This window comes from Colias philodice, chromosome 12 (assembly GCF_061535455.1).
Source record: "Colias philodice isolate Cphi_HAF_F1 chromosome 12, ilColPhil1 Martin Lab GWU primary, whole genome shotgun sequence".
Taxonomy (NCBI): Eukaryota; Metazoa; Arthropoda; class Insecta; order Lepidoptera; family Pieridae; genus Colias; species Colias philodice.
The window spans coordinates 930,758-945,800 of NC_143097.1; the positions used below are offsets into that span (position 1 = coordinate 930,758).

Consider the following 15,043-nt stretch of genomic DNA (forward strand, 5'->3'; position numbering starts at 1 on the left):
ATAAAAATATACGATCTGTAATTACATAATATATAGACTTTAACAGTGACTACTTGCACCTAAAACACTTTAACTGATAAAACAACATGAATAAGATTTGTCCTAAGCATGACCTTTTTAAAATGTAAATTCATTTAATATCTTCACAATACATATAGACGCCCGCCCGCCCAAACATCGCTCGATTGAACAGCATTATTTACATAGTAACGCACAACTTTGAGCTTAAGCATAGTTAAAGTTTGTTCGAATTCTCGAGAAAAGTTTAAGTACCTACAGATAAAAAGCTATAATGATAGTTGAATATTTTTATCTACAAATACCTACTTCGATGACTTTTTTATAGTGGGGAAATCTTGCATAGATACCCACTGCCCCCGGGATCCTTGGATCCTTGGGTTATGTCGGATTCTTACTGACTAAACCACCACAGTGCTCTATCGAGCCGCTTTAAACGAGCCTGGACCTTGCAATTTAAAAAATATATTGTCTATGTACAAATCCATGATATACTTTATCTCTATACCAAATTGCATACAGATCCAAACAATTGTTTTTAAAAGAGTAAGTATCCATCCATGAGAAATGAGAAATGAGAGAAGAAATGCGATAGCTTTTTCGGGTATGTTTGCCAAATCAGCGAAATGCGAGTCACGTCGAGTGTAATTGCTAGTTACATACAATGCGATAGTCCAGACGTTCCTAATGTAAGTTAGTTAGACGTCAGCGATACGTGGCTGTATTACATCGCTAATTACAAGTATTGGGAAGCGTTATTCAGTTCTTGTAGAAATATATAGATGGTCAGTTCAATATTGTTTGTATATAAAATGAATTTGGGATGACTTTGTCGATTTTATTCTACTTTATTAGTTTGTCAAATGTCTTAGAAGGTTTTAACGAAATTATAAATTAAGAAAATTTGAACATTTCCTAATTAGGTACATTACATTTGTGATTAACTAAAATTACAAAACCTAGCTGATTAGTAAACCTGTAAGAGATCAATGGAAGTGAGTATTCACTTCCATAATACTCGGATACCATCATAAGGAAGGCACCCGGTCCTTTGGAAGGCTTACGTGGGGACACGGATACAACACGCAGAGGCCCTTTAGAGAACTTTACTGTGTTGTGGGACACCAATACTCACTATTTAATTATTACAATTTTATTGTAACTACAGAACATTTTATCATATCTCAAATCATTTCAGAATGAAAGCAACAAAAGAAGAATAAAGTTAAATATCAATAGAGAGAAAACACTTGAAAACAAAATAATAGAGGTAGAGGAAAGGATTTATTCGTTTCAATTGCAATGAATTTCCTGTTACGGAGTAGCGAATTTATTTTAGAACTATCTTTTACATTGAGACCTCGTGTTGAAGACGAAAAGTTTTCTTCATTTTGTCAATTTGTATTTTCTTTTACTAAACTGTTTGAAGATTTTTTATTTTTATCAATAGACCTTATCTTTTATGTAGATATTCACTTCAATATTAATTTATAAGTATTTATTAGTTTGTTTTGTAAAATAAAAAATGTGAAGGTAACTCTGTTTGTCGGAAGACCCAGAATCAAACTTAGTCCACTACTAGTCTTGAAATAAGTTATGAATGCTATAAAATTAAAAATACAATAAATAAATCAAATTGTATTTATAATTTCTAATAAATAACTAGAAATACATATTAAATCATTTGTATGTATGTATGGTTTTCATGCATAAACTACTGGACCGATTTTGATGAAATTTGGCACAGATAATCTTTAGTTGAGAAAGAACATAGGCTACCTTTTATTGCGAAATATGTACCACGGGCGAAGCCGGGGCGGACTTGACTTACCGGTGCTAGTACTTACCATACTACAAATTAGGTATTACACATAAATTTCCACTATCCTTCCTCCTTTTTCCAAAGTTGGTTAATGAAAAATTGCTCACTATGAAGCGTCGGAGCTCAGTTTCCGTAAGGATATTTGTCTGTCTGTATTCCGGTTTGCAATATCTAGTTATTGATCTGTGTAAGCTAAGATTTCCACTATAGATTATGCCGTCTGCCTTTTGAATGGTCTGTGAAGATATGAGCTGCTTGAGAGATAGAACGGCGTCAGTTAAGTTTTTTTCATATTGGTTTCGATATGATGAAAATGATTGACTGATATTAAATTTATGATATAGTGAGTTAAAAGTCTACCTAATGTTGAATTTTAACTCACTATAACATAATAAATTGAATAAAACATTGAATAAAATATAATGTTTATTTTTATTATAAACTCCCTTCAGGGTTATAATAATTAGTGCCTATATATATAGTACTAACCTGTCGCCTAACTAAACAAACTGACATAGATTCAAAAAGTATCTCTTTTTACTTTTCCACCGTTGCTCTGAATAAAAAGATAAAGACAAATATGATAGCTAGTTGCATGAAATCCTTTTGTTTTGAAAATTGCATTACGCAGGTGCAGACACAGAAAGGTAATACGTTATGTTAAGCTAAGCAAATAAATTTCTGAATTCACTGGCTGTAATGAAATTAGGAGTTTTGTTCCTTTTGTGTCTGCAAATGCAGGGTTTTAAGTGCTTGTGCAAGCCTAGACTGTGTGATCGTCTACAGTATTGGAGGAAATATGAATTTAATTATTGTTGGGCGACTCTGGGTCTTATTTACTCTGTGCTTTCTCTTGCTACGTGTAATAGAGTATAAATGGCAAATTAAACACTTTGAACTGATTTGTATGATTAAGGCGATTAACACACGGCACCGCGCACCGCGGCGGTTGGCAGTGAATCCCTACGAGGTACGGACTGTTCGCCCGCGCGGTCGGGCGGTGTATGTGTGTTTGGTATCAACGGATTTAATAGAAGCCAATGCAACTTGAGAACCGCTTCACCGCCAACCGCGGCGGCACGCGGCACCGTGTGTTAATCGCCTAACAAAACTAAGTATATAATATTTCAAGTAGACAATATTATGGAGACCTGAATAAAAAATATATTTAGGTATGTATCTATTAATTGGTACCTATGTACCGGTACCAGTTTTCGGTATTGTTTAATTTCTTCTCTTTTGCATATAAAAGTTAATAATACGCAAAAAATTGCGTCTACAGATTTTCTTAACTCGCATAAATAAATGATGCAAATAATAATAAAAAGGTGTTGCGACGGTGGTTCTAACTTTTCATCCCTTTTTCCGAAGTTATCATAAGAAATATCTATTATGCCCTCGGTTTCGAACAAATTCACCTTCAAATGTACAATTACCCACAAAACGAGGGTGGAATAGCAATAAATTCCCGATATTAAATAAAAAAAGTTCCAAAAAGTTTCGCACCGAAGAGGTTTTAGCATTCAAAATGTGTTCCCGTGGCGTTCCCAGTCGCAACGTCGCCAATCAAAGTTTAAAACATTTTGGGAGTAATACGCACTGTAGATCTCAGTTTAATAGATAAGAATATATTACTTTAATTTGAAACAGTTAAATAAAATTTTCAATATATCTAGACATTATTTTAAGTTTAAACAGGGAATTAAAATATCTTGCAATAGTAGAACTATGCAGTTTTATAAAATAGCATAGATTATAATTTAACCAGTTTAATTTTATACTTATAACATAAACCAAGATTCCAGCAACACAGAGTTCAACAGTTGCTCAACAAAAGTTTGCCATGGCTTACAATACTACAGGAAAACATAGGACTTAAAGAACCGATATTTTTTTAACGATTTTATACAGTTATTAACACACTTATTTAAATTAAATTACTATTAATAAGGAAAGCAAATAAGAACATGAAATGATTGAGACTATATAAATCATTTTTAAACGTGCCAGTAACGTATCGATATTTGTAACATCGTTATAACGTTATCAACACGCACCGATATCATAAAATAGGTACGCCTTAATATCGATATTCCCCTTAAATCATTTATTATCTGTGCGCTCCAGACCTAGAGGTAGCTCGAGCGATAATAACAGACGATGTCTCATGTCTGAACGAATTGTGGTTATTTTGCTCGTAGTAAAGCCTTTTGAATGACTTCAGTCGTGAAAAGGTTATATTTTGGATAAATTGCCGCCATTATTATATGAATACGATTACGATTTTCGGATTTCGCGCGCAAATGACGACTGCATATTTTTACAGAATCCATTTTTGTAAGGGCTTAACATCTGCAATAATATTAACAGTTAAATGCATATTGGAGAAGGATAATATCGGATAACTATAAAGTACAAGGATAGATAAAATAAAAAATTAAAACTAATCAATTAGTTAGGTTTCGTAACTAAATAAAGGCAGTTCCTACTAATTTTCATGGTCTTAGAATGTCGTTATTTCTCTGCCACGCAATATAGCAAAATTACAATTTTCTAATTGGATCTTAGAGCATTAATAATGCTCTAAGAATTGGATAGATAAACAAAACAAAAGTAACTATCAAGAAATGAACAAAATATACTGGTAGAGTTTAAAGTTTTTTCTTAATACCAGAGACATTTATTTAAAACATAGACATCTCTAAAGACTGAAACCTCTTTGGGTAAATTGAAACTAAATCCAACAATAAACCAAACCTTTATCCCAGCAACGACACTATCCGATTGCTTTTTAACTACATACTTACCTACCTACCTTTTTAACTAAATATCTATTGAAAATTTCTACTTAAATAAAAAAAAATACAAATTAATAATTATAAAGAATATTTTACTGTATTATATAGGTAATGCTTTAGTAATTACATATTGGTTGTAAATTGTAATTTCAAGCTCATTACTCTAAGAGGAAAATATGCTTATTACTCTAAGAGGAAAATATAAGCTTCATTACTCTAAGAGGAAAATATGAGACGCTTTTGAAATAATTGTGTTTGATTTAATAAACTAATTACATCTTATCTTAAGAAATAAGTAGACGAACGTGTAGTAGGTAGGTAGGTACTTCATGAACATAATAAAATTATGATTTTTAACGGGGGTATTTTGATAAATTTCGATAAAAAAATTTCATGCGCGTGGTCAAAAGATGGGGATGATGAATAAAAAAAACAGTGAACAGCTTCTAAAATAATAGATATTATGATAGCTAAACTAGATTTCAATAATTCGTTATGAATTGACCTCTGTTGTTGTAGTTAATTATTGCCTTATATTAAAAAGCAAAGCTTTATAATATTATCTACTATTACACACTACCTATTATTAACGTATTTAATATTTATTCTATGGGTCTGTACAATTTATTGTCGGTTACCTGAAATAAATGTTATAAAATATATAAATATATAAAATATTATATAAGTAATGTTTCTAATAATAATAATTTTATAATAAACTACTAATATCCATACTAATATTATAAATGCGAAAGTAACTCTGTCTGTCTGTCTGTTACTCAATCACGCCTTAACTACTGAACCAATTTGCATGAAATTTGGTATAGAGATATTTTGATACCCGAGAAAGGACATAGGCCACTTTTTATTGCGAAATATGTACAATAATATTATGTAGTAGTTAATAATATCAAATCTTTTTTATTTCTTACTTTTCCGTTTTTGAAGTCGGTTGTTTTTAACGCAGTTATTTTTATTTAATACTTTTTAGTGTATTTTTCAACACGAATCAAACAAGCCCAAACTCGATAAAGTTGAGTCAATATATTACTGAGTTCCTATGGCCACCTTCCGATTCCATCATCAAATCGGCTTCATGTCATGATAATGTTTCATCGCTATCAAATTTACATACGTATACAAAATTTCAGCTCAATCGGTTACCGGGAAGTGAATCAAAGTTACTTGCTACATATCAACTTAGTCATCGAGTACAGACAAAAATGCTCATAAAATAAAAACTACTGGGCCTATCCGAAAAAAAAAATTTATGGGACCAATTCGACACCATCCCGCATCGAACAAAAAAAGAATCACGTAAATCGGTTCAGAAACCTCGGAGTAATCGGTGTACATACATAAAAAAAAATATACCGGCCGAATTGATAACCGCATAAAATGGCATGGAGAGCTTAATTTTCATTAAAGGCTCTAATCGCACGGAAAGCTAAATTTTCACAAAAAAGCTCTAATCGCACGGAGAGCTTCATTTTCACAAAAAACTCTCATCGCACGGAGAGCTTAATTTTCACAAAAAGCTTTAATCGCACGGAAAGCTTAATTTTCACAAAAAGCTCTAATCGCACGGAAAGCTTAATTTTCGCAAAAAGCTCTAATCGCACGGAAAGCTTAAATTTCACATAAAGCTCTAATCGCACGGAGAGCTTAATTTTCACAAAAAAGCTCTAATCGCATGGAGAGCTTAATTTTCATAAAAAGCTCTAATCGCACGGAAAGCTTTATATTCACAAAAAGCTCTATTCGAACGGAAAGCTTAATTTTCACAAAAAAGCTCTAATCGCATGGAGAGCTTAATTTTCACAAAAAGCTCTAATCACACGGAAAGCTTAATTTTCACAAGAAGCTCTAATCACATGGAAAGCTTAATATTCACTAAAAACTAATCGCATGGAGAGCTTAATTTTCATTAAAGGCTCCAATCGCACGGAGCCTAATTTTCACAAAAAGCTCTAATCGCACGGAGAGCTTAATTTTCACAAAAAGCTCTAATCGAATGGAGAGCTTAATTTTCACAAAAAGCTCTAATCGCACGGAGAACTTAATTTTCACAAAGAGCTCTAATCCCATGGAGAGCTTAATTTTCACAAAAAGCTCTATTCGCACGGAAAGCTTAATTTTCACAAAAAAGCTCTAATCGCACGGAGAGCTTAATTTTCACAAAGAGCTCTAATCCCATGGAGAGCTTAATTTTCACAAAAAGCTCTATTCGCACGGAAAGCTTAATTTTCACAAAAAAACTCTAATCGCATGGAGCTTTATTTTCACAAAAAACTCTCATCGCACGGAGAGCTTAATTTTTCTCATTAAGCTCTAATCGCACGCAGAGCTTAATTTTCACAAAAAGCTCTAATCGCACGGAGAGCTTAATTTTCACAAAAAGCTCTAATCACATGGAGAGCTTTATTTTCACAAAAAGCTCCAATCGCATGGAGAGCTTAATTTTCACAAAAAGCTCTAATCGCACGGAGAGCTTAATTTTCACAAAAAACTCATCGCACGGAGAGCTTAATTTTCACAAAAAGCTCTCATCGCACGGAGAGCTTAATTTTCACAAAAAACTAATCGCACGGAAAGCTTAATTTTCATAAAATGCTCTTATCGCACGGAGAGCTTAATTTTTCTCATTAAGCTCTAATCGCACGGAGAGCTTAATTTTCACAAAGAGCTCTAATCCCATGGAGAGCTTAATTTTCACAAAAAGCTCTATTCGCACGGAAAGCTTAATTTTCACAAAAAAGCTCTAATCGCACGGAGACCTTAATTTTCACAAAGAGCTCTAATCCCATGGAGAGCTTAATTTTCACAAAAAGCTCTATTCGCACGGAGAGCTTAATTTTCACAAAAAGCTCTTTTCGCACGGATAGCTAAATTTTCACAAAAAAGCTCTAATCGCATGGAGAGCTTAATTTTCACAAAAAGCTCTAATCACACGGAAAGCTTAATTTTCACAAGAAGCTCTAATCACACGGAAAGCTTAATATTCACTAAAAACTAATCGTGTAGTGGTATTGTATCTTACTAAGACAGAATAAATCATAAGTTCAACCGAGACGGTCGTATTATTTCATTTACACCAGCTCCCCTCACCTCATGGCGACCCTGCCATACCGTGGCGTGGGCGAGTGTCGGGTGACCGGCGACTCGGCGAATTTCGCCAACGCGGCGGATTCCTGTGTGCCTCGGTGCTCGTAGATAGCCAAGTTTACAGTTGTCGTTATAAAAACTTTTACTTTAGTGCGTCACTTTGGAGCCGAGTGGTGACAAACGTGTGTAAAGAGACAGTAAAAGTGCTTGAACATAATGGGAAAATCGTACTCAAAAACCGAAGACAAGGAAATCCAGATAAACCAAAATGCGGCAGGTTCCAACAAGGCACAAATTTTCGAAGAAAATGACGTCCAACACCAGATCGTAACAAATAACATTCTACTAGCTGTAATTTTAGTCGTGGTTATTGCTACCGTGATCTACTTCTTGCTAGCATAGAAAGCATTTGTTCAAAGTATGCTGACATATTTCATTTGCCCGGCGATAAACTCACTACCACGAACTTAGGTGAACAAACAATTCAATTGAAACAAAATGTAAATCCGGTATATGTTAAACCATACAGATTGCCACATAGTTTAAAACCAGAAATAGAGAAACAAATTAAACAAATGTTAGATGATGATGTAATTGAACCATCTCAAAGTGAATGGTCCAGTCCGATTTTATTGGTACCTAAAAAATCAGATAGTAAAAATAATAAAAATTGGCGTTTAGTGATTGATTACAGACAATTAAACGAGATAATACAAGATGACAAATTTCCACTTCCAAACATTACAGAAATTTTAGATTCGTTGTCTGGTGCTATTTATTATTCACATTTAGATCTTAGTCAATCTTATTATCAGTGTTCATTAAAACCAGATTCAAGACCAATTACAGCGTTTACTACCAGTACAGGACAATATCAAATGAAACGCCTACCAATGGGATTGAAGACAAGTCCCAGTGCTTTCTCTAGAGTCATGTCTATAGCTATGTCTGGACTAAACTTTATAAATTGTTTTATCTACTTAGATGATCTTATTTGCTTTGGTAGAAATTTAGAGTCCCATAACAAAAATTTAATCGAAATTTTTGAACGTTTACGTCAAGTGAATCTTAAACTGAATCCAAGTAAATGTCAATTTTTAAAAACTGAATTATTATACTTAGGTCATACTATATCGGCTGATGGCATTCGACCTGACAAAGAAAAAATTAAGTGTATTCAAAATTATCCTAGACCGACGAATATTGATGAAGTCAAACGTTTTGTTGCTATGTGTAACTATTACAGAAAGTTCATAGAAAATTTTGCAGATATAACTAATTGTTTAAATAAATTATGTAGAAAAAATATTAAATTTGATTGGACGGAACAGTGCGAAAACTCATTTAAAATTTTGAAAAATGCTCTTATTTCACCACCTATTCTACAATATCCAGATTTTTCTAACGAATTCGTATTGCAAACAGATGCTTCTGGAACGGCGATAGGTTCAGTACTTTGTAACAGTAATATGAAACCAGTAGCTTATGCTAGTAGACCTTTGAATAAAGCAGAGTTAAATTACCCTACTATTCAGAAAGAACTTCTTGCTATTGTCTGGAGTGTTAAATATTTTCGACCATATCTATACGGACGTAGTTTTACTATAGTAACTGACCATAAGCCACTAATTTATCTATTTGGAATGAAGGATCCATCAAGTAGACTTTTAAAATTTCGTTTAGCATTAGAAGAGTATAATTTCAAAATATCTTATGTTAAAGGCAAAGAAAATGTACTAGCAGATGCTTTGTCACGAATTGTTGTAACGTCAGAAGATTTAAAGGGTATGAATGATAAAATAGTAGCTGTAACAACAAGAGCTCAAGCTAGAAAAATGAAAGAGATGAATGAACACAAGAATGAAAGTGGTAATGATAGTGAGAAAAGCGGTGTACCAAGTATCAACTCTAACGATTGGCCTGATCAACCAAAAGTTGTGGAGATACTTAGGATACCGAACGGATCAGTTGAGTTATGTTTGATTGAGGGAGAATTGTTAAAGAAAATGAGAAAAAATAAAAGCATAGATGTCGAATCTGAATGCTTCGCATTTGTTGCTAATAAAAAGGTATTATATGTAAATCTCGATTTTAAAGCACAATACACGCGAGACGTTTTTGTGGAAAAATTGAGAAAATTATGTGAAAAATTAGAAATAAAAGAGATTTGTATGATAAAAAGTGAAGATAACGCGTTATTCATTAAAAATATGATAGAAGAAATAAAGAGTATTAAAAAGTGGTCCGGACCACGCATTTGTATTTTAAGAGGAATAAAAAGAATAGATAATGACGAAGAAAAACAATTTATCTTAAATGACTTTCATTTGCTACCAACAAGCGGACATGCTGGGGTACGCAGAATGATTAATAATATAAAACGTAAATTCTACTGGCCAGGAATTGAAAATGACGTCAAAAATTTTGTTCATAAATGTGAGAAGTGTCAAAAAATGAAACACTCTAGGTATATAAGAGAACCGATGGTTATAACAACCACGGCAAGTTTTGCTTTTGAAAAAGTATTTTTAGATATAGTGGGTCCCTTAGATTTAGATTTAGAACATAATAAATATATCTTAACAATTCAGTGCGAGTTAAGCAAATTTGTCGAGGCTTATCCTCTTAGAAGTAAAGATACGGTAAGTGTAGCTAGGAGTTTTGTGAACAATTTCATTTTAAGGTTTGGCATTCCAAAAGTCATCACTACAGATCGTGGAACAGAGTTCATTTCGGAGACGATGGAAGAGGTATGTAAATTACTTAACATAGAAAAACTTAGCTCTACAGCATACCATCACCAAACTATTGGTTCACTTGAAAATACGCATAAACATCTAGGTTCATTTTTACGTATACAATGCGATAGTCACCCTGAAACATGGAGCCACTGGCTACCATTTTGGTGTTTCTCGTACAATAATACTGTTCATTCAAGTACAAAATATGCCCCATATGAATTAGTTTTTGGCAAACCGTGCGAAATTCCCAGTAGAATTTCTTCTAATATAGAACCATTGTATAATCCAGATAACTATAGTTTAGAGTTAAGATACAGGTTGCAAGTAGCTAATAGAGACGCAAGAGAAAATTTGTTAAAGTGTAAAGAAAACCGAAAGCTGAAGTATGATAAGAATGTTAATAAAGTAAAATACAATCCAAACGATTTATTATTAGTGAAAAATGAGACCGGAAATAAATTAGAAACTTTGTATAATGGTCCATATATTGTAATAGAAGAACAGGAACCAAATGTGAAAATTATGAAAAATGGGAAAATTGATGTTGTTCACAAAGATAGAACGAAACCTTTTGTTAAGGATAATTAATGTTATCGTACGTACTACGTGTTACGTATTAAGAAAATTTAAGTTACTTATTGTTAATTAATTAATATTATAATCAAAAAAAAATAATTTGTATTAATTACTTTTTTATCGTTATTTTGCCCCGGAGGTGTAGTGGTATTGTATCTTACTAAGACAGAATAAATCATAAGTTCAACCGAGACGGTCGTATTATTTCATTTACACCAGCTCCCCTCACCTCAATCGCATGGAGAGCTTAATTTTCATTAAAGGCTCCAATCGCACGGAGCTTAATTTTCACAAAAAGCTCTAATCGCACGGAGAGCTTCATTTTCACAAAAAGCTCTAATCGAATGGGGAGCTTAATTTTCACTAAAAGCTCATATCGCACGGAAAGCTTAATTTTCACAAAAAGCTCTAATCGCACGGAGAACTTAATTTTCACAAAGAGCTCTAATCCCATGGAGAGCTTAATTTTCACAAAAAGCTCTATTCGCACGGAAAGCTTAATTTTCACAAAAAAGCTCTAATCGCACGGAGAGCTTAATTTTCACAAAAAACTAATCGCACGGAAAGCTTAATTTTCACAAAAAGCTCTAATCGCACGGTGAGCTTAATTTTCATAAAAAGCTCTAATCGCACGGAGAGCTTAATTTTCACAAAAAGCTCTAATCGCATGGAGAGCTTAATTTTCACAAAAAGCTCTTATCGCACGGAGAGCTTAATTTTCACAAAAAGCTCTAATCGCATGGAGAGCTTAATTTTCACAAAATGCTCTAATCGCACGGAGAGCTTAATTTTCACAAAAAGCTCTAATCGCATGGAGAGCTTAATTTTCACAAAAAGCTCTAATAGCACGGAGAGCTTAATTTTCACAAAAAGCTCTATTCGCACGGAAAGCTAAATTTTCACAAAAAAAGCTCTAATCGCACGGAGAGCTTAATTTTCACAAAAAACTAATCGCACGGAGAGCTTAATTTTCACAAAAAGCTCTAATCGCATGGAGAGCTTAATTTTCCCAAAAATTTCTAATCGCACGGAGAGCTTAATTTTCACAAAAAGCTCTAATCGCACGGTGAGCTTAATTTTCACAAAAAGCTCTTATAATCGCATGGAGAGCTTAATTCTACAAAAAGCTCTATTCGCACGGAAAGCTAAATTTTCACAAAAAAGCTCTTAATCGCACGGAGAGCTTATAGATCCAGAGCCCACGACGGCCAGACATTCCTTTCTTTAATAAAGTTGAAAGTTTCTCTGTATATGTCTCCGATAAAGATAAGAACGACTAGCGATTATCAAGTCTGGGTTGTGGTTACTTTGGCAGGAAACAGGTAGTAAGGGTGTATAAAATTGTACCTAACTTTCATTATAGTTTAAAAGCTAAATTTTATATATGTATATGTTACTTGGGGACCTATAAAAAGATGTTACCTTAAGAGCCAGACAGTTTTCATGGTTCTTACATCTAGCCAGACACATTTAAAAAATAACTAACATATCATCAAATTCACATAACTACCTAAAAGCGTAACAAATATGAAATAACCCACTAAAAACATTAGTTAACTATAATTATTAAAAAATAATAGTATAATATATAAGTAATAATGTTATTACTTATCTTTTACGGGGACTTATGTTGATGGAATTTCACGTATCTCGATGACACAATAAAAAATTCATCGGGATATGTGAAATTCTATCATCATAAGTCCTCGTAAAAGATAAGTAATAACTTTATTACTTATATATTATACTATTATTTTTTTAATAATTATAGTTAACTAATGCTTTAGTGGGTTATTTCATATTTGTTACGCTTTTAGGTAGTTATGTGAATTTGATGATATGTTAGTTATTTTTTAAATGTGTCTGGCTAGATGTAAGAACCATGAAAACTGTCTGGCTCTTAAGGTAACATCTTTTTATAGGTCCCCAAGTAACATATATAAAATTTAGCTTTTAAACTATAATGAAAGTTAGGTACAACTTTATACACCCTTACTACCTGTTTCCTGCCAAAGTAACCACAACCCAGACTTGATAATCGCTAGTCGTTCTTATCTTTATCGGAGACATATACAGAGAAACTTTCAACTTTATTAAAGAAAGGAATGTCTGGCCGTCGTGGGCTCTTGATCTATTAATTTTCACAAGAAGCTCTAATCGCACGGAAAGCTTAATATTCACTAATAAAAATAACTGCGTTAAAAACAACCGACTTCAAAAACGGAAAAGTAAGAAATAAAAAAGATTTGACATTATTATTTACTACATATTATTTATATGTGCTATTTATTAAAAAGGTTTGATGTCGGTGCACGGGCTTAATACTAAGTGCTTAATGTTCGGCACCAACTTCAAACCTATTAAATAAATAGCACATCCATACTAATATTATAAATGCGAAAGTAACTCTGTCTGTCTGTCTGTTACTCAATCACTACTGAACCAATTTGCATGAAATTTGGTATAGAGATATTTTGATACCCGAGAAAGGACATAGGCCACTTTTTATTGCGAAATATGTACCACGGGCGAAGCCGGGGCGGACTGCTAGTAAGAAATAAATTGAAAGTCAAACTATTTACTGAATTCTGCTCGTGCAGCTGTCGCGATTAGCATTATATTGAATAGAAATGAGCTTATAATTTTTTTTATAAAAACCGCAAGAAGTTTTGAAATTTTTGAATTTCTTAGCCAACAGCTGGATTTAGGTAACTTTTTTCATTATACGCAAATGTAACAGATTTGTCTTTCTATGCAAATTTCAACCATTTAATTTCGACCAACTTGATGAATGTTGCTATTGGAAGTAGATCCATTGCTAAAAACCTGTGCGAAAAACCAACAAATAATCGTAGCGGAAAAATGAATCTGTTAATCTGTATACAGGGTGTAATCGTTAAGTGTGCACAGGCGATTATTCCGTAACTATTGCAGATATCAAAAAACTTTAAACTGATATCGAAAGTACTTAACCTAATGAGTAAAATGGCCATAGTAAATTTTTAAAAATAAAACGTGAAATATCTAAAAAATTAACTTGAAACCCTCCCATACATTTAGTATGAGATACGAATATCCCATGTACATTTAATATGAAAGATTTTAGCTTTTTCTTTCTTTTTTTGGTTTTATGCTTTAATTACTTCGCAAATTTGAAGGGAAGTTCATTTAGAAACTGTAAATAGAGCTCCTCATTGTATTGGACAATGAGGACATCACTTCGAAAATCTGCTATGAATACAACATGTATGGGAAATAAAATGTATGGGAGCGTTTAATGTTTGGATATTTCTCGTTTTATTTTTTCAAATTAATTAGGGCCATTTTACTCATTAGGTTAAGTACTTTCGATATCAGTTTAAAGTTTTTTGATATCTGCCTGACCCCGTATAATTCGACATCGACAATGAGGACAATGAGGACATCACTTCGAAAATCTGCTATGAATACCACATGTATGGGAAATAAAATGTATGGGAGCGTTTAATTTTTGGATATTTCTCGTTTTATTTTTTCAAATTTATTAGGGCCATTTTACTCATTAGGTTAAGTACTTTCGATATCAGTTTAAAGTTTTTTGATATCTGCCTGACCCCGTATAATTCGACGGTCATTTTTGTTTACCGATTATACAGGGTGTAATCGTTAGTGATTATTCCGTAACTATTGCAGATATCAAAAAATTTTAAACTGATATCGAAAGCCCTTTAACTAATGAGTAAAATGACAATAGTAACTTTTTAAAAATAAAACGGGAAATATCCAAAAATTTTACACCAAACACATGTAGTATGAGTAGTATGAGATATGACTATCCCAAACATGTAATATGAAAAATTTTGGTTCTTTTTTTGGTTTATGTGCTTAAATTACTTCGCAAATGTTAATGAAAATTCATTTATAAACTGTAAATAGAGCTGGATGTGGAATAGAATGGTATTCCAAAACGAGGACGTCACTTCGAAAATTTGCTTTGAACACAA

General features: G+C 32.9%; 1 protein-coding gene across 1 annotated transcript; it reads left to right on the forward strand.

Moving 5' to 3' along the window:
* The first annotated feature begins 9,386 nt into the window (after positions 1-9,386).
* LOC149483742 (uncharacterized) lies at positions 9,387-10,788 on the forward strand. The gene is made up of 3 exons (XM_089701905.1): positions 9,387-9,812; positions 10,335-10,493; positions 10,774-10,788. Exons 1-3 carry the CDS (start codon positions 9,387-9,389, stop codon positions 10,786-10,788), a joined length of 600 nt encoding a protein of 199 aa, XP_089558031.1.
* Positions 10,789-15,043: the final 4,255 nt, after the last annotated feature.

Excerpts from the sequence above, each read along its gene's own strand:
- LOC149483742 (XM_089701905.1), top strand. The coding sequence starts at position 9,387 with ATGAAGGATCCATCAAGTAGACTTTTAAAATTTCGTTTAGCATTAGAA. Across the intron at positions 9,813-10,334 it reads CATTTGTTGCTAATAAAAAG|TGCGAGTTAAGCAAATTTGT; the intron begins GTATTATATGTA and ends TTAACAATTCAG.